General features: G+C 39.5%; 1 protein-coding gene across 1 annotated transcript in view; it reads right to left on the bottom strand.

Moving 5' to 3' along the window:
* Positions 1–21,081, bottom strand: part of PLSCR4 (phospholipid scramblase 4) — a 29,977-nt gene extending 8,896 nt beyond the window's left edge. The window contains exons 1-3 of the mRNA XM_080934869.1: positions 20,796–21,081; positions 7,742–7,769; positions 6,463–6,573 (exon numbers count right to left, since the gene is read on the bottom strand). Coding sequence (XP_080790995.1) covers positions 6,463–6,573; positions 7,742–7,748 — 118 coding nt within the window. The 5' untranslated portion in view covers positions 7,749–7,769; positions 20,796–21,081. The remainder of the gene's footprint in view (positions 1–6,462; positions 6,574–7,741; positions 7,770–20,795) is intronic.
* Positions 21,082–21,309: the final 228 nt, after the last annotated feature.

Genomic DNA, 21,309 nt, shown 5'->3' with positions numbered 1-21,309 from the left:
AAAGAAAATAAGTCCTGCTGTTCTCTGACTGTGTACCCAAATATAAACCATGTACTAAGAAACAAGAGAAACAAGACAGCCTCTCAGCACATGAGGCTTTTTCTTTGGGGATCATAAATGCATTTCATTGGTTCTAATGAAGCTAGCACAAGGTCTAACATGCAATTATCAATGTCATGTTACAGCCTACCACAAAGGGATCCTTAACTGTCTGTCAGTCACTTCTCTTTATCCTTTCATCTGGTCCTTGGGCAGCTTCCCTCAGAGTCAACTTCTCACATTTTGTTTCTTCATCGGACTACTATAAGTGGATCAGTTTCAACAAGTGCTCCCTTCCCCGGCTCTAAGATGGGAACTCCGGGATCACCTGCAAATCTAGCCTACGCTCACCCTCTTTGTGGCCTGGGGTGAGTGCCCTTCAGAAATGTCCAGGCCTTCAATCATAAGCCCAGGCCAGCTCTCATGAGACCATTAACTCCACCCCAACGGTTTCACTCTTATGACCTGAGCAAACCTCAAAACAGACACCATCTCCCCAGCCTTTCTCATAGGCCCCAGCTGGTGAATTTTTGTTAGGGGTATGAGATGCTCAGTCCAAAGTACTTATCCATATTTATGGCCTATTCTCCACACCCCACCACAATCCAACATCTGATGAGCTCTGTCTCTGTCATTATAAATCATTCAAGCTCCCAGGAGTAGCATTTTCCAATTTTTTTTTGGGGTGGGGAGTATTCAGAATAATAAAATGCTACAAAATAACAAAAGCACAACATTGTCCTCCACCAGGGCTGCTGAGGTCATGTTTGTTACAGAGGACAGGGGTACAGAAAAACAAACAAACAAACAAAAAAACGGATCTAAATTTCAAAAGTTGGTTGTTTAAATGTACTACTTGCCAAAGTGTAAAAGAGTCATTTTGGGATTGTTTCTTTAATTCTGCCACAATATAGTAAGTGCTTCAAAAATAGCCTAGAATTCTCAAAAAAAAGAGACTCCTGGCTCAGATTCCATTTATCAAGCACAATGTCCAAGTCAAACGGCCACTCTTATTTCTTCCTCTCTCATCTCTGGAAACCATTCTCAGTGGTTTGCCTAGGGTGGGCATGTCATGTAGATGGTAGAATGTTTTCAAATTCTATTCATGATATAGCACAGGCATTGAACTTGCAATATTTCATTCATTTTATGGTTGATTAGCATTCTGCAATGTGGAATGTATAACATTGTTCCTGTTCTTTAATTCAAAGGACGCTTGGGTTGGCTTCACTTTGGTGATTATAACAACAATGTTTTATAAGCAGCAGAACAGTGAGACATAACATAAAATGAAACAATGGGGACCAAGCCAGTAAGCAGCCCTCCTCTGTAGCCTCTGCTTCAGTTCTGCCCTTACTGCCCCTCCATGATGGACTGGAAAATGAAATAAACCCTTTCCTCCCTAAGTTAATTAAAAAAAAATGTTCGTACCAAATGTGTACATGAAATTTGTTTTATTAAGAATGCAAGTGAAATTTTTTTGGGGATTATGTGTAATCATACAGCCACCTTGACAACCACAGCTGCCATCTCATGGGCGTGAGCAGTCTTGTGTCTTCATTCATTTCTTTCGGAGCTTTTTTTTTGCCTTTCTTCTTAGGAATTTTATTCTTGTGTGTTTTGATATATTAAAAATACTGCGAATGAAAGTTTTCCTGATAAGCTGTAATTGGTCAATACTAAGACAACAGGTTTTTGATGCTTCTTTTGCATTCTGCCACTTTGCTGAAAGTGTTTATTAGGTCTAAGTGCTTCCTGATGGCGTTTTAAGGGTCCTTTAGGTATAGAATCATGTCATCCACAAACAGGAGTGCTTAGAGTTTTGTTCCTTTTTCTTTATAGTCTTTATCTCTTTCTCTTGTTTTACTGTTCTAGCTAAGAGTTCAAGCACTGAACTGAGTAAAAATAGAGAGAGTGGGCACCTTTATATGTTTCAAGTGAGAAAACTCACTAATTTTTTCCCTAGTTGGTATTATATAAATTATAGATGGGACCTATATAGCCATTATTATATTGGGATTTGTTTCTTCTATTTTTAGTTTCTTTGAAGATTTTATCATGCTGAACTGTCAGAAACCTTTTCTGCATCTATATTCTTGCATTATATAACATTTACTATATTATTAACTACATTATCTCAATATCCCTACTGCATATTGAGCAAAGAATAGGAACACTCACTAGGGGACCCTTCGAGGGTTGTAGAGCTACCAACTGTATGCCAAAATCTATTTCAATCTTTAAATTACACACACACACACACACACACACACACACACACACACACACACACACACTTCCAGTCATAGAAACAAAGTGAACTTGAATTAAGCAATACTGAGAAAAATAATCTGTTGGTACAAAAAAGGAGACAATCTCAGAGCTTGAAGAAGTTTCTTTGAATGGAAAATAGGGAAAAGATAGCATTTTCCACAAAACAAGTTGTGCATGGGTTCAAACTCCTCCAATTTAAACATTAGTTTTTGAAGTTAAATGAATCTGTGACATCACAATCTATGATAAAAGCTTGCTAATAAAGTCACGAACGACAAGATCAATTGTCTAATGCTATCTCAAAAAGAAGCTATGAGGTAAACATTACTTTATCTAGGGAACGTTAATCAAATCAAACCTTAGGAACCAGCTGTTCTGGCTGAGGTTAGAAAGGGACTTACACACTCATTTCGGCTTTCTGTATTTTGGAGCATATTAATGCTTGCAAGAAAAGCAAATGGTCATTACAAAGCACTTAACTGCTGCAATTGCAGAGAAATTCGTAGTGTATTAAGGAATGTCAGAAGGGGCCCCTTAACCTCTGAAGACAAGACGAAGAATGACACAAATGCCAACTCCCTCAACCTGGCCCTCCATGGCAAGGAAAGGTCTTGTGAAAACACAGTCCAGAACAAGAACAGAACAAAGCACACTCGACTCTGTTGAGGCAAGGGCTGCACGTGGTGGTGTTCACACACAAGCCTAGGCAGGTAAGAATATGGGCAAACTTTATGTTTTATATGTACAGCTTGAACTCTGAGCCATGAGGATGAAGGGTAGATGTTTTCACATTTGTAATTCTTAGCATACAATGTTACATTAACCAACATGTGCTTGCTAGCATCCAGATGTAAGGCAAGATAGTTTAGTTGTGCTGAAGAAGAGATCAGTAAAACTGGCATTTTAAAAAAACGGTGTCGACTCATTAGTGAACTGGTTGTTAAGGAACAATTCAAATGTCCCTAGTTTGTGCTCCCACATGCCCTCCAAGTGTGGAAAATAAGTATGAAAGTGGGAGTAATATGTCAATTTGGTTTAGTGATTGCGTCTGAGAACATCTCTCTGTGCCGAGAACATAGCATACAGGCAGGTACAATAGAAAATCTAAAGTGTAGTGTGATAAAATGGTTCAGAATGAGATTATAAGTACCTTAAAGCACACAAAACTAGTTGGATTGTCAAGATCACTCCATAAGAGGGTGTAAAACATGAAGAGTGGATAAAGACAGGGGTCGGGGGAGCCCGGCAGGACTCAAGAGAATGCCAAAGAACACTGAGAAAGCCAGTTTGTAAGGATAGGGGTAGATCCCTTGATTGTAGAAGTTAGGTGTAGTTCTTCCTCTAACCCCATGCTCCCAGAAACAAGACTCAGACTAGAGAATATATTTACAAATACTTTGGCCCCATAGCTAGGCTCTACTCTGACTAGATCATAGCTAAAGATAACCCATTTGTTTTAACCCAGATTCTATCACATGACTGGTCACCAGTACTCATGTACCATGCATCTCTCTCCTCAAATCCTCCCAGGTGAAGCTCCCTTCTGGCTCTATCCCAGAATTTTTTTTTCCTCCCAGATGTCCCACCTCTCATTTCCTGCCTAAGCTATTGGCCAAAGACTTTTTAATTGACAGTTGATGTATCCCATAGAATACACAAGATATTCTCTCTACACTTGATAAAGATGAAAAGTACATATTATTAAATGGTTGATAATGGTAATTTAACATGCTATTAACTTAAAACTCAATGAGAATAAAGATGGATAACTATAAAAGAAGAATGAGAGACATTTTGAGTTTAAGCTTATTATAAAGAAGGTACTCCAATTCCTCAAAGAACTATTATGAGGGTTCCGAACTAGGAATCAGGGAATCTTCCTCAGATTCTCAAAACCTTCATTTAAAGAATACTAATCATTATGGTATGTAAATGAGTTAATTAACATATCTTGTGCATTTTCTATAAAAGCACTTAAATAATAAAAGTTGATGAAAAATAGAACTTATATTAAAGACTTATTCGGTACAAAGGTTAAGTTTCTGAAATTATGTACAAATGTATATAAATGAGTGATTTTTTATAAGTATGTATTAACCCCTGTTTAAAAAAAATGTGAAAAAGTTATGTGTAATAAACTGGCATATTATGTTTCTTTCTGAGTTGGAAATTGCCCATAATGGTTCCTACTATTTCTGTAGAAAAACAAACTGAAGCCAAACAATGCATGTTTAAGTTTGTATAACCACACTACCTCACATTAGTTTACAAAGAACTCTGGTAATAAGCTTTCTGCCAATGCCAATGTGAGAAACTGCCTATGGGATTTTCATTCCTAATAACTTTTAGTATAACCATTGTTTTTATTTCAAAAAGTCATACTACTTTGTCTTCTCAAATAGATTCCACACAACCATGGTTCATTTATTAACTAAGCTTTCATTAAACAATATAGGGCATTATTTTTGGTTGAAAAATAATTCAGATCTATAATGGAAATCAAATTCTATTTGAATTTAAATAATTTCATTAAACCAAAATTTGCAAGTATATTATTTCTGGTTTCTGTGGATTAGGAAAACATAATTCATGTCATAAGATTTGGCACTTCCATGAGTTGTTGGTCATGAAGGTGCCACAGCCTCCAAAAATAAGATAAATTATTGCCATTGTTCTTACTTCCAAAACTGAACTTGATGATGCAGTCTTATTGCACAAAACACAAAAACACTTTGACTATAGACACAGACCCAGAAATCAGACCGGAACTGACCTAAAAGTTTCTTCCTGGGTGGTTGGTTTTCACAGTGTCAGAAGGTACTATATAGGATGCTGAGATGGGAAGTCATCAGCCAATGTTTCTGGTGAGCTACAAAATTCACTTTCCAGGCAAAATGTTTCCAGTAGTAAAGAAGAGGCATGGTTATGATGAGGATGAAGGAGGCGTGGTGCAAAAAGAGATCTTGTAGACACAGCACAGCTGTTGATTGGCTATCTGCTCATGAGACCTCACAGCTGCTTGAGGACAATTAGCACTTAATGGTTGGTGGGAAAGAGGGTATCATTTTCTTGTAGCCTGTGCTACTACAAGCAGTGCTAATTAAACTTTGTGGGACACACACACACACACGCATGTACACACACACAGGCATGTACACACACAGGTACACACACACACACCGACACACATACACTTGTGGGGGGAGGACCAAGACACACAAAGACAGAGAAACAGACACAGACAGAATCACAAAGAGAGAGGGAGAAACAGAGATTGAAGTAGGAAGGAATTTCCTGGGAAGAAGAGTTTCCAGCAGAAGAAAGAGGAGTGAAGGTCACCATATACAGGTGTAAAACTGTCCACTATTCCTAAAGGATATGGTCATGCCACTAGGTGGCGGACACAGTGACTTTTCACTGTTGGTGACAATTCATTAGCAGTGCACTTGGCATTGAGTCCATTTTTAACTGACCTGTGGAGGAACACTCCTGGAACTAAACCCACAGCCCTCATTTTCTAGACAAAGTCTCTTATGACTGAGATAAATGCCTAACTCCACCTATGTTTTTGATATAGAGAAAACCAAGAAGTTCCCATAGTGAACAGAACCTGATTTTAACAGTGTTTGCTCCTTGGAAATAGTGTAGTTATTTCCGAAAATGACTATATTCTCTCAAATTTACTCTAGAACTATGTGAGTGCCCCTCTTCCCAAGTCTCCATCAATAGTGTTGACACACAGAAATCTATACCATTCCTAGTCAATACTTACAGCTATGCTCCTCCTCTTTTCTATCACTCCTGCCATTTACCCACACATGAGGCATGTAAGACAAGGGTCATTTTCCTTGTCTATCAAAGCCTGCTTTATCCAGCACAGCTTTTTTCCAAACCCTGGCAGCGTCAGACAGCACATGCAGAAAACAATATGTTCTGTTTCCCCAGGATGTTCTCTTTTTCTGTCCACTAAGAATATTATCCCTACTTTTACAACTTCCAATTCACAGCTGGGGATCACCAGAATATGCTAAACTGGCCCTCTTTCAACTCCCAGTGTTTATTTGTTGAATTAAATGTTGATTGAGAAATTGACCTTAACTATTGCTAGGATATTCTGGAAGAGGGTGAATTCTTGAAAATTCACCTTACCTGGTACAAAATGAGAATTGTAGTCAGGAGGAGCATCAGGCATAGTGGTTGTCGATTGTCTCTGATTTTCCATTTCTTTGGTAGGATGCTCAGGGGCTGTGGGGACCACACCTTGAGAAAGAGAGGGACATGACCCACACAGTAAGTGATAACATGATTGCAAAATGCAGTCTTTTTTTTTTTTTTTTTTTTTTTTTTTTTTTTTTTTTTTGGTCTCTTTTAAGCACCAGAAAATGCGCTCATTTCTTATGAAAAACACCTATTAATAAATTTCATGAATGTTAGGCTGAATGTAAGTTTTGTAAAGGAAACTAAGCATCATACTGTGCTTGTGGCTGCTGTCTAAGCTTCCTTGGTTAGGCCACCTGCAGACTCCCACCTACACAGTTAATCTCCTGCAGACAAAAGAGATTCTTTCTCTCATTGTCTGAGAAACACTGGGAATATAAAGCTGATTTTTCATAGTCTTTTGGAAATGCGGTCTCTAAATTGAAAACATGAAACAAACTCTCAGTAGTTACAGCCCTAAGCACATCAGTCATACTTGGTTCAGCCCATATCTGCTGTGACTCGTGCACTTACTGAATTCTTCCTAAAAGCCACTTGGTCCCACTGTCACAAAGGTTGCTGTAAGGATGGTACAGACGCCATCACATTATGCTGTCTCTTGTTCTCTTGTTGAGATTAAAGGAAATCCTGACTTGACTCACTGTAAGAAAGGGTCTCAGTTTCCTAAATAAATGGCTGAATTTTATATCAGAGGAAACAAAAGACCCTAACTGTGAGGCAGAATCATCACCTGACCCTTTTGCCTCCGGGCTAAAAGTCATGGCATCCTCTCAGCACTCCTGCCTGTCTGGATTTCTCTCCCATCTTTCTTTTGCTTCACCTGATTTTTGCTAAGCACTTAGCATGCAAACATGAGCCGATTTTACTCCTTTTCTTTCAGAGCATTAATATGTTCCAATGAACATACATACACCTATATCAAAAGCGTCAAATGGTGTGAATGCTCAAATATGTCAGAATAAAATGTATCCTTTCAAAGAAAACACATTTTTTTTTAAATATAGTAAAATTGGGACCGGATTCCTCACTCCAGTTAAGAGAGCTTAACTGGTCCAGAAGTTAAGAGTGCTTCTTGCTTTTGCTGAGCGCCCTGAAGGAGTTCTCAGCACCCATACTGGGCTGCTCGCAACTGCTTGTAGCTCCAGTTTCACACATGAACACTTTAATTAAAATAACAAAATAAATTTTAGAAAATTAATAAAAATCTTACCTGACATTCTGATGAATTCTAATTATTCCTGTAAAAGAACATATGTTAATACCTTTATGGGTATATACAATATGTGTATGCAACAACAGAAATAACAGAAAGTTTACAAACGCAAAGGAACTGAACGTCTTACTACTGAATAAAAAATTCATCAAGACGAAAATGGAGTTGGAAATGGAAACCTGTTTAGAAATGAATGTAAGTGGAAGGAGAAACAATAGCCCCAAGTCTGCAGAACAATGAAGGCAGGTCTAAGAAGCATGTTTATTAACAGCAATGTGGAAGTGTGAGCTGAATAAGCCCTTTCCTCCCCAACTTGCTTCTTCATCATGAAGTTTTGTGCAGGAGTAGAAACCCTGACTAAGACAGGAGAAATCAGCAAGATTCACGCATTCTTAGCCAAATTAATTAAAAGAGAGGAGAAACAAATTAATAAAATTAGAGATGAAAAGGGGACTACAACAAACACTGACAAAGTTCATAGAATTATAATAACACATTCTATAAAATACTTGCAAACAGAATCCAAGACATCAGGGAGATTATCCACCAAGACCAAGTTGGCTTCATCCCAGATATGCAGTGTGGGTCAACATAGGCAAAACAATAAATGCAATGCAGCATATTAATGAAGTAAAATGTGAAAATACACATGATCATTAGATGCAGAACAGGCCTCTGACAAAATTCAATGTCCCTTCAAGATAAAAGTTCTGAAAATCCTATGGATACAGGGGACATTTTTCTAACATAATAAAAGTGATTTAGAGGAACTCCACAGCAATATCAAATATCATCCTAGACAGAGAAAAACAAAGGATGGCCACGAAAATCAGGACAAGACAATGATGCCCACTCTCTTCCTACTTTCTCCGTGTAGCACCTGAGAAATTAGCTACAGCAATTCTTCACAAACTTAGAACGCAATCTTCAGCTTCTCGTGGAAGACACAAAGCAACCAGGATAACAGAACTGTCCAAGTTCTCACTATCCCGGATTTCAACTTCGATTACAGAGTCTGAGCAACAGAACCAGCCTGGGGCTGGCGTCACGACAGACACACTGATCAACGGGATCTAATTCAGAGCACAAACGTAATCGCCCACGCTGGGATCCAGCAGTCTTCTGTGCATGCCTGGCAGGTGTTGTGAAGAAAGAGGCAGTAAAAGAAGACATTCTTCAAGTTCGTGAGGGTGGAACTAATTCCTGTACCGACTCCAGGAAGGCAGTATTGCTTTTGCTTTAGGATCTCCCTAGCCTAGGTGCTTGCTTCAGGCTAACCTTTTGCAGTTGTTTGGCCTCCACCCCTCCCCCCCTCCCCCCCCCCACATCACCTCCCTCACAGATGAGGGAATCTGTGTGTATATTTTGCTAGTTACTAAGCGTGTCTATTCCTGCAATGTGAAAGTAGGGGAATTCCAGGGAGTATGTTTTCACACTCACAGATTGACTGGGAGAAGGGTTTTGGGTATACACCATGATTGTTCAGTTTCCATAAGCTCCTACTCCGATTGGTTGGTTGCTATATAAGACTCTATTCTGAATGGTTGGGTTCCATAGCCCACACTTTCTGATTGGTTGGTTTCTGTAAACCACTACTGTGATTGGTTGGCCATAGTGATGTCTCCTAGACTAGAATCAATTCAAAGCCAGTGTGTAACAGCTTTTGAATAGTGAGATTTATTCCTTTCTTTTAGTATATAACTATCATGAAATAAAAGTAATTTTTTTAAGATTCTTTAAAGAAAGAGGGGAAGAAAAATTAATACAATGTTCAGTATTATTCTTATAGGATTTTTCCTCAAGAAGAATTGGGCATTTCTTCTGTCAAGGAGTTCTGGGTCTGTAAGCTGACTATAAATGGCTAGTTTTTTATGAAATTGACACCCGCTAGAGTCTGTGGGAATATGGCACCTCAGTTGAGGAAACAGCCTCCCCCAGATTGGCTTAGGGTGCATCTTAATTGATGATTGATTCAGTAGGATCCGGATCACTGTAAGTAGTGCTACCGATAGTCAAAAAGAGATGAGGCCAGTAAGTAGTATTTCCTCGTGGTCTCTGCCATGGACTATGTTGTGGAACTCCGAGCTGAAATAAACCCCGTTCTCATCCCCTCTCTGCAAAACCCATACAAGTTAGATAGAAACTAATTCTAAAGAAATAATGCAGAGTGTGCAAGCATATCACCTCACAGACTGCAGATGCCAAGTCCCCCCCACACAACCCCCCCACACGTTTAGCCACTAGGGCGTTTTCTCATCAACTTAGATTCTCTTTCTTTTTTTTAATAGTCGTACAATACAATTCTAGCCAAAGTAAGCACAATAATTTCCAGTTGGTACAAGCAAGAATTCTGTCATCTTAATCCTCTCTTAATAGTAAACTGTTGCAGATGTTCTGTCTGTCAGCAACCCTGAGGCACTGAGACTGGCTTCTGCCTTCGACGTTTCTAGAACTGAGGCACACCTCATTAGTATCCCTGCTGAAGCCTTGGCATTTGGGGACATATGAGTCACACAGGGTATCTACAGACGCCTGGGCCATAAAAGAGAGAGGCTGGGCAGTCAGGACACAGACAAAGCCAGGTCGGGGAAAGGATTCACTTCCTTGTGAGGAGGCAGCTGCACCTGCTACTTCAAATGACGTCTGACAGCAACCGAAGACATATTAAACATCGCACATTCTTACCCACCCGTGTCGCTGTTCGTTTCTTCTACATAATGTTTGCCAACATATTATGTAAGCAGGGTAATTTGGCAGAGGCCAGAATTCTATCTTAGTCCTGGAGTAGTCAGTGAACTGAGGAACATGCTTCTGTCACTCAGCACAGCTAACCAGACTGAGACACGGACACAGAAGATGGCTCTTACCTTTCGCCTGTACAAATCATGACACGGCACCAGAAAACCATCCCATAAAACCAGAGGTTCTAACACACACATGGAGATTTCAAAGTTCGGTCACAAGACCCAAGCTGGTCAGAAATTCACAGTGAAGCACTGGCCTTGTGCTGATCTCTGGGAGGGAGGGTTGTCTGTTTGGTTATTTGTTTGTTTGTTTTTGGCTGGTTGGTTTTGTTGTTGTTGTTGTTATTTCGTTTGTTTCTTTGATTGCTAAGTGAGGATCACTAGGCAGAGGCTTAGAGATGCATTCTAAAACCCTGGTGTTTGCCTGTCTTTTAAACCTTTGTTTTAAAACAGGACAAAAAAAGATGGTTTTCCCTGCTTGTGAGCTAATATAGCAAAGCCCTGTACACAGTACCCAAGTCTCCTGTCCATCCAGTGAGTCTAATATGCAATTAATTTCTGAGCCATGATATCTTTTTAAAATCTTAATCCTCACTTAAAGACACCTGGAGGTTAAAAAAAAAAAAAAAAGATGGGGCAGCCACCCAATAGTGCAAGCCACCCAATAGTGCAAGCCAGCACATGGCTGACAGCACATACCCTCTTCTACGGTGTGACACTGAAGTGACCACGAGAACCCAGCTCTTTTTCAGGTTGTCCTGTGGACCACAGAAAGAGTACCTGTGGTACCAACCTCCAAGAACTGCTGTAAAATGAACAGTTCCATGGAGACAGCCTGAGGCCCACAGACAATCTCAGATGATCGGTATTCCAACTGATTCACTACTGATTCACTACTGATTCAGTTGTGCACGCACAGCAATACTGTGGAACATGCTCTGGCACTCAAGTCAGTCAGCATATACCAGCTCAACAACTGCCGGACCAGCCAGAACTTTTCCTCTCCCAGAGAGGGAGGTTCTAATTTCCTCCGAATTTTAAGTGTTCAAAGGAGCCTAGATAAGAGAGTTTGTTTCTCAATCTCTCTCTCTCTCTCTCTCTCTCTCTCTCTCTCTCTCTCTCTCTCTCTCTGTCTCTCTCTCTCTCTCTCTCTCTCTTTCTGTGTGTGTGTGTGTGTGTGTGTGTGTGTATCCATTTCTTTTAAGAGAGACAAGATCTCACTCAACAGTCTAGACTCACAGTATAGCATAGACTGTTCTTGAATTCACAGAGAATCTCCTGCTTAGGTTTTCTAAGTGCTGGGATTACAGCCCTGAGCCAGTGTATCAAGCTCATTGCATTTTCAACATCAATGGACTAGAGAATTGGACTAGAATAAACTAAGTGTCTTAGCACAGTTCTCCTCGCAGTTGAAGGCCTATGTGTAGTAGGTATATGAGTGATGATATATTTGTGTGGGAGTCATATCACATTTGGTGAACACGAAAGGGCTAAATAAAATATTGTGATTCTTTTCACATGTTCACATTTAGCCTCATATGTCACAAGGGACCAAGACAGGGGAATGCATTATTGTTTCAATAATCCTAAGGAAATTTGTAGACCTTGTCTGATGAAGTAAAATCTGTCAGGCCTTAAAGAGAGATTCCTACTAGATCTTCAAGAATTCATATCTGATAGGTCTTGCTACTGTCTAACCATTAGTTTCTTCTACCTCCACTGAAAATGACACTAATTAAACTTTTATTGTTATATGTATAATTTAGTTCTAGATAACAGCAAACTTGTGTGGCTGGTCTTTTTTTGGGTTCTAAACTCTGGGGATGTCTCAGTGACAGGGTTATTCTTGTTATATATGGTATATCCTTAGGATTACACATGAGGTTATGCAGAGGAAATGATTCAAGATGTGGACTGGTCATTTCTGGAAGACATATCACATGTTCAGGGGGTTAGAATGTTCTAACCTCTAGGGAGGTAGGGGACTAGAGACTTAGTTCAACTACACAGTCTAGGGTTTTAGCAGTCAGGTCTATGTACAGAAACCCCAATACAAAGAGTACTGAGTATCAAGTTAGCTCCACAGCTTCCTTGGGTAAAGGGATGAATGTTTTGTATTTAGGACAATAATCCAAGCTTTACACTAAAGCCATGCGTGTAGGGGACTGCCACACAAGAGGCATGGTGTTGTGTGCAGGTCAGGACACAACGCTCAGAAGGCAGTTTCTTCTACAGTGTGTGTTGTGGGCATTGAAATCAGCTCCTTAGGTTCAGGAGAAAGCATCCTAACTCACTAGCCCCTTCCACATGTGCTTTTATGTGGCTAATCTTGATTTGCATTTCTTATAATAAAGCTCTACTCACTTAGGGAGTCCTGAGTCCTATGACTTATTACAGAAAACAATTCACACCTGAAGGGGTGGTTGGGCTCACTGAGTGGTCAGAGTGTAAGTGATCGGGAAACCTCACACCTGTGTCAAATGCCTGGCATGAGAGAATTCTTCTTGCCAACTGTGAGACTGGTGAGTCTGTATTGACTTTGGATATTTAATTTAATGTTGGAACTAAAACTGAAATATGTACTCACGTAACTGAAAAGGTTACTAGCCACTTTGATTATAGAAACAGGAACACGGGGCAAGAAGCTTTTAGTTTGTTACTCGGACTCCTGGCCTCAGAATAGCCTGAAACAAATGGGAAGGCACTTGGTGACTTCAGGACATGTATGCCTTTTTTGTTCTGGCTTGGGTAGGCAAGGGTGACTCTAAAGAATTCCCAATAATGTTTCCTAGAACCTAACAAAGACCTGGAGATCCAAACAAGAGAGAATAGTGCCCAAGTATGAGTGTGAATGCTGGGTTGTGTCCACTCAAGAGCTAGCTGAACAACAGAGAAAAGAAAGCTACCATTGAAGTCACACACTCAGAAGCTGGCCAAGAAGGACGGCCTCCAAACAAGTACATGCACTGCCTGACCAAACAGTGAGACGGTCAGCTTTCTCCATGGAGTTTAACAAGACTCGGGTTCTCCTAAATAATACTCAAAAGGTACAGAAAACAACACAAAATTATGGCACAAAAAAAAGACTAGAAAAAGGTCAACTCTTAGGAAAAAATATCAGAAGATGTTAATGCTAGGATGATGGCAGTGCTGTCTTACCTTACAAATTACTTAGGTATTGAAAAAATGTTCCAGAGTCAAGAATGGGCCATGGAGCAAAGTTCCTTCGCTGGGTCAAGGAACTTGTCACACAAGTATGAGCTGAGTTTGATCTCCAGAACCCACACAAGATGAAAGAAGGAACTGATTCCTCAAGGCTGTCCTATGGCCTCCACATGTATGCCCTGGACATGGGCACCCACACATATGCATTATGTGCACAAATACTAAAATAAAGTTTAAATGTCCAATACTGAAAGTCTCAGCAAAGAAATAAAAGATATAAAAAGTAGATATGTTTTAGAATTGACCAAATACAATAACAGAAATATAAACACCACTGGATGAAATCAATAGGCAAATGGAGACTGTGAGTAAAGCTACTAACTGAACAGTGAACCAAAGAGAATTATCCAGTCATATAGAGAAATTATAGAAAAACACAGATGAATTATAGAACAACCAAAGAACATGTTTGAGCATGCAATTCCATGGTGAATGAATGCTCAACATGGGTGAGGTCCTAGATTTGATCCCTACCATCTATTCTGTCAATTTTGCTTTTGTTCATTTATTAAAGATCATGTTATAATGCAGTTACTATAGAACACACACAGTTTCGATTAACCAGTAACATAGGGATTCCTAAAAGGACCCAGCACTAAAGGTGACTTGGTGACAAGCAGACAACTTGGACAGAGTTACAGTAAGACAATGATTCAGTATTGCAGACTGTTCCCCCGGGGAGAATCTGGGAATGTAGGACTTCTCTGATAAAGTATGACGTTCTGTTTAAAAAAAAAAAAAAAAAAAAAAAAAAAAAAAAAAAAAAAAAAAAGGAATGCTCAGCTTTCACCAATCTCCTAGCAGTGAGACTGAATGTATCCTAATAAACTGTCAGGTCAGAGTGACCTGGACATAAGGAGACTTAGACACTAGGAAAACAGAGCTATAAACAGTGCTTAGGAACTTGACCCCCCGAAACTCACAAAAAAACTACAGAACAAACTCAGGCCATCTCACTATAAAAACACTGTAACCAAGTGGGATTTATCTCAATAACAATATGGGATTTTACTTACTTGAATGTACTTCATTTTTCACTTTTTCTTAAAATTTTTATTAGCCTATTTTTATAACCAATAATACAATTTCATATAGAAATCAATCAATACAGCAAAACTGCATTTAATCTCAATAGACCCCAGAACAAAATATCAAAGAGATCCAATTCTCTCTCTCTCTCTCTTTCCCTCTCTCTCTCTCTCTCTCTCTCTCTCTCTCTCTCTCTCTCTCTCTCTCTCTCCCTCCCTCCCTCCCTCCCTCTCTCTCTCTTCCTCTCTATCCCTCTCTATCTCTCCCTCCCTCCCTCCCTCCCTCCCTCTCCCCTCCCCCCCTCTCTTGGTTAAAAATATAAAGCAAAGCACTCAATAACCTCGAACGAGACGGGATTTCCTTAATCTAGCCAACAATCCTGTAAAGCATTCCATAGCTAAAAAAAGAAAAAGTAAGAAAACCTGCTTCCGGTAAGACTGAGAGCAGGAGGGTGCTCCCAGTGTCCTCTCTGTTCAAAGTTATCCTGGAGTTTCCTGCTGGGATAGTTATGTTAGCAAAAGAAACGAGACAAGCATATTAAAAATAAAAATGTGACATTTCTACATTTCCTCTGCATGATGGCTTCTCGGAAAATCACTAGACGCTCTTAAAAAACAATGAAAAAGCTGTGCAAACTCAATCAGACAGAAGACTAATAAACAAGAGGATAAGAGGGAGGAAAGGGGGAGGGGCAAGAGAGGTCAACTGGAGCCTGAAGGGAACTAAGGAAACCATACTGACATAGCGTTCTCTAAAGCCTCTTTCTTTTTTGTTTTAAGGATTAATTTATTTATTATCTATAAGTTTACCGTAGCTGTTTTTAGACACATCAGAAGAGGGCATCAGATCTCATCACAGATAGTTGTGAGCCACCATGTGGTTGCTGAGAATTGAACTCAGGACCTCTGGAAGAGCAGTCAGTGCTCTTGACTGCTGAGCTACCTCTCCAGCCCTAAAGCCTCTTTCTTGAATCTAAGTAACTTTTCTCTGTCTTAAGTCTAGAGATTCAATATTAGTTTGGCTTTGGGTGGTCTTTTTCTTTTCTGTAAATGAATACAGACTAGAAGCAAGCAGCGGCAAGTGTAAACTACATGCTACATGCCGGCTTAGACAACACCTCACAGTGGATCATCATAAACTAGTCATCCAGGGAAACAAGTAGATGATCTTGCCTGAAACATGTAATGTTTGCAGCACACTCAAGACTATTATTATGTAGTTTGTTAAAGTATGAAAAGGAGAAATTTTGACAAGAACAACAATATTGCTTATAATTTCATTAATAGGCATATTATAATCCAAACAGTAATTAAAAAAAATATCAGCTGAAAACAAAAGTTGGCAATGTACGCCTTCATAGTGATTCCATAAGGAAGGAGCCCTTGAAGTTTGCCAGACATAAAAGTGGGTTGCATGTAACTCTGTGCATAGACCTTAAGCCAGCTTCTTGGCATCTGTGGTGTGAAGCATTGATTTATTTTACAGGCTTTTTTCTTGTCCAGAGAACCAGTAGTAGAGAAGCTGACCAGAAAGGGTCACTAAAGGACCCTGGTAGCTGTATTCCACAGTTCTTCAACCAAAAAGGTGCTGGTGTACAGGTCGAGGTTAAGAAAATACCCAATGTATGCAGTGTAGATGGGGACGTTTCATTGTCAAGGTAAAGGGGACAGTAAAATATGTCATGAAGATAAATCCATCAGACCTACATGCAAAAGATATGGTTGGAAAACTACGCTGCATAAAGTTAATCCTCCAAAAAACTAGAGAAGCCGCTTCTCAGTGAACAAACAAACCCATTACAAAACCCAAATCAAAGTTGGCTGTTGCATGTATAACCTAAAATAGTCCTTATTTTAGTCACACCATGAATCCTTCCAAAGAAAAAAAAATGTGCAGTTGACTATTTCCTTATGATCTTGTGGGCTGCATGTGGGATTAATTCCAAAATAAAGGCTGGGCTAAAATGGAAGCAGAGGTGGCAGTGAACCTATAAACAACTGACATACCTGGGAAACTCTTTCAAAAGGTGATTTGCTCTTTCTATTTTAACTATCAAAAAGTGTATTATTATACAGTATAAAAATATTCGCACTGCACTTATGCAGAACATCACCAAGCCTAGTGCACTATCAAGAATGTTGCCAAGTCAGGACTGTGCCATCTTCTCCTTAGATAGGCAGAAGGCCTCTGGCTTACTTTAGATAAGCTTGAACAATTATACTTACTAAAGAGAATTCTTAACGAATACGTTGTCTGAAAGTGAATATTTACTCAAGCAGTTCAGCAGTTACATAAGAAGAATTCTATCCTTTTTCTCACCTATATATTGGACTTTTATATCACAGGTATATAAACTTCTAGTTTTTGTGTAATACTGTATGTGTATGTGTTTCTGTGTGTAATATTGTGTGTATGCATGTGTGTATAATATTGTGTGTATGTATGTGTGTATAATATTGTGTGTGTATCTGTGTGTATAATGTTGTATATGTATCTGCATTATATTGTGTGTATTTGTGTAATATTGTGAGTGTATGTGCCTATGTGTGTAATATTGTACGTATGTGTCTCTGTGTGTAATAGTGTATGTGTATGTGTCTCTCTATGTGTAATATTGTGTATATACATATCTCTGTTTATAATATTGTGTGTGTATAATATTGTGAGTGTATGTGTCTCTGAGTGTAACATTGTGTGTGTATGTGTATGTAATATTGTGTGTATATGTTTTTCTGTGTGTAATATTGTGTGTATGTATGTGTGGGTGATATTGTGTGCATTTATCTTTTAGTACAGAGTGAAGCCTTCTATATCTGTTCTTATTAAAATGTCTCTAACCATTAATAGAACTATTCTCATTTGATAATTAAATATACTCAACTGACTGGCTTGGCTATTTAAATTTTAAATCGTTCCATAATTTATGATATCACAACTTTGGAAGCACTTATGTAGATAACTCTGTGTATCAACATTTTAAATTCTAGAAGTAAACCCAGAAGGTACAATATTTGTGCATTTGAAACATTGTTAAATATCCATCTAAAGAATTTAAATCAGTTCTCCCACTGGACAAAAATCTAGGCAATACTGCTCACAGTGCTTCTTATCGTCCACCTTGCAGGAAGAGAAAACTTGCCTTGATTTCTCAAATGTCTTGTGGTGGAAGGGGGTGAGTAGCTGTCACCTCATCTGGACGTCTCCACTGCTGGAAGTGTCCCTTTCGTCATCTGCTCATTTTCTGTTTATTAGTTTTCTCTTCTTTGTCATTTGTGTGAAGAGCATTAAAATTTCATTTTATGTTAAGATTTTCCCCAGTTTTTGCTTTTCTTATTCAGTGGTTTAATTTTTGGTTTTCTCAATTTTTTTTATTGAAGAAGAATATATGTATGTATTTAATCTAGAAGAATATGTATTATTAAGGTGGGCTTTAGCATAATATTGATGAGATATAAGAATATAAACTTGCCTATACTATCTTCTTTTGGCAAAGTTAATAAATATGACAGTGCACAAAATTTTGTACTTTTTTGTCTCTATAATAAACATCAGAACACCATCGATATTCATGAAGGGCAAAATGGAGTTTTCCAGGAGTATATCTCAAAATATTTCAAAGAAGAAAATGAAAAGAGGATGAAATTCTTCAGGAAAGATAATACAGTTTTCCTATGGTAACTGAGCTACTCTGTCTGTAAAGGAAATATATACATGAATAGCAAACCATGGATAATTTGTAACTTTATTATTTTTCTTACTATAACATTTTCTTTATAAACATGTACACAGAAATATGTAAGAATATATAAACACCCAAAGTAAGTATAGTTCATTCTGTATTCCAAATGTCTCAAAGGCTGCAGCATTCATACATGCTGTAACTGTGTGTATCTGTACACATACATGTCATTGTGTGTCTGTAGTTCCTGCTTGTTTTTAACCAGCATGTTGCCACACATCTGTGTTAAAACATTTATACCTTCCCAAAGACTAGGAGTATGTATCTTCTATCTTCTGATGCATCAAATTAAACCACTAAATCCTAACAGATGGTTTCCAAACAGTTTCAAAACTTGCTGCATTAGAGAGAAGACTGCTAACACAAGCATCTTTAAGGCAGGCTTTTGACAGTGTTTTTATTATTATTATTATTTATTTTTTATATTCTCCTGTATTGTTACAGCACAAATTACTAAATAATAAATAACGAATGCAACTATTCACAGCTATCTCTTTAAGATACGTTTTGCCAGCTCACATTTATACTGGAAGTTTATGCGCAAACATTTCTCTTGCCATGTCAGCAAAAACAAGATGATTAGATATTCAAAATCTGGGCTAGTAAAAGATAGCGCTGTGCTTTAATTGCATAGCTTGTTTTGATCATCTTGCTTATTATTTTCTTGAGTTCCTTTGCAACTGTGCTACTGATAACCACAGCGTATGCTGGGTTAAAGTTAAATTACCTTTCTTTGCTCTAACAACAGCGTTCCTTTTTCCTATGATTTCTATGTACCTATGCTCACAAGCATGTTCTTAATGGGCCCAGGTTCTGCATAATGCTTCCCATTTGTCATGGACACAAACCGTCAGGTTTCATGGATTCAAATTAGCCATCCTGACTACATTGTATATTAACTATAATAACAGTTTTTATTATTAGTTTACTCAAATGAATGCCACGTGGTTCAAGCATGATCAGTTTAAAAGTTATCTGCCAGCCCCTTCCACTGACTTCAAATGTATATTTATTAAATAACCGTTTTTTATTTTACCCTTAAACCTTTCTTCAGTTTTATTGTAATGTCTGGAAATATTCTACTGTCTGCTCATTCTTCAAAATTCTCTATTTTTATATAAAATAACTGCCATGTACTCTTTTTATTAAATTGTAGCTTGGCAATTCACTCAAATAGGCTAGCTAAACAGCCAGTTTCAAACTATCTATCAGTTAGGATTCTATTTAATTATGTATTATTTTAGGGACATGATATTTCCACCTAAGAAAATATATTTTATCGGGCTCTCCTGTGTAGCATAATTTTAATTCCTGGAGTTTCATATTCTTATCCACAACCCATAGTTTAAACGGATTTTTCATTTTTTGTTATTTTATACTAAAGTGCGTTTTCACTGTACTTTCCAGTTGGCCTGGCGTTGTTTGTAAATCAGAAGATCTACAAAGTGTGATGGAACTGGAACGCTTCTTAACTTTGTTATTGTCCCTACAAGTGTATCAGCTGCTTCTTGTGGACATTTAAAGTATGTACTTCAATTATGCGTAATGCGACATCTTCGTGTCCTCTGTTCTGGTGATGTCACTGGCACATACGATGTCACAGTGTGGCTAATTTAATGCTCACGTAATGCCTTGCTTCCTTTCCCTTAAGGAGGAGCTGGAAGGCGGAGGTTGTGTGTTTACTTCTGCCGCAGCATCCATCTGTGTCCCGGAAGTTTCTTGGAAGTCAGCCTTACTGCCTAATGTCTTCATAAGGTACTTCTGTTACTCTTCCTGGCTCCACTTAAAATACTCTACAAAATAAAACCCTAGACATACTGGGGTTCTTAAGAGTATATACTTTCACACAACAAAAGACATAAAAGTCTAAGTCCTAAAAGGCTAATATCATACTCTGTAAAAACTGGAAGGTGGGGGGGGGGGGGACTGGATCTATCTTTTAGCCACAGCTCATAAAGTTATAACACATCTAAACCTGCCCAAGGCCTGAGATACCCACAAAGCTTCAAGGAGGGGACCGGGGCTGCTACTGGTGCAGGAGGGAAACAAGTGGAGAGGGTCGCCGGGAAGGGCTTGCACCTTCGAGACTCTCCCATAGAACCTCCACCCCGCACCCCATTGCCCTGTCAAGACCTAGGGTGGGGGTACCAAGCGGACCCCAACACAGGAAACCCCGCCCCGTTCCAGGAAGCGAAAGTTGCGCAACCACCTGCGGCTGAGCGGCAACCCGAAGCGCTGCCCCGCCTCCTCCGACGCCAGGGATCCCAAAGCCCTCCAGCCCGCATCCCCAAAACGTTCGGGGGTTCCCGCTCACCGCCGGCCCCGCTCTCCGCCCGCAGCTACAGGCGTTGCTGGCCGCGCTTCGCTGTCCTGCCCAGGGAAAGGCGGGAGGCGCCGAGGAGCTGGGGCGATCCACTCGGGGCAGCGAGCAGGGCGAGCCTTCCCGGGAGGGCTTTCTGAAGGGTGGGGCGATGGCGTCTTGAACCCCAGCCAAGCGCAGGGTAAACAAGTCGTGGGCGCCAGAGAAGCCCGCGGGTCTGGGCTCCGAACCGCTCCTCTGCTGGAGGCGGGGAGCAGCTGCTCTCTGCTCTCCTAGCCTCAAGGCTCAGCTCTCATTCCCAGCCCTGGAGGAGCAAGTTTGATCTGGGAGGGAGAGGGACGACTGGGAATGGGGTGCGGGCGGGGCCGCAGCAGGCCTACTCATGATTTCTGACTCTCAAAAGAAGACAATAGTTACTTGGTTAATTGCTGCTCTTAGGCAAAAATACTTTTCATCAAACTAAAGTGGTTCAGCCTTGCACAGGAAGCTGAAGGAAGTAGACAAACCC

This window comes from Micromys minutus (genome assembly GCF_963924665.1).
Source record: "Micromys minutus genome assembly, chromosome: 21".
NCBI classification, from domain to species: Eukaryota; Metazoa; Chordata; class Mammalia; order Rodentia; family Muridae; genus Micromys; species Micromys minutus.
This window is presented reverse-complemented; position numbering and strand designations above follow the sequence as displayed.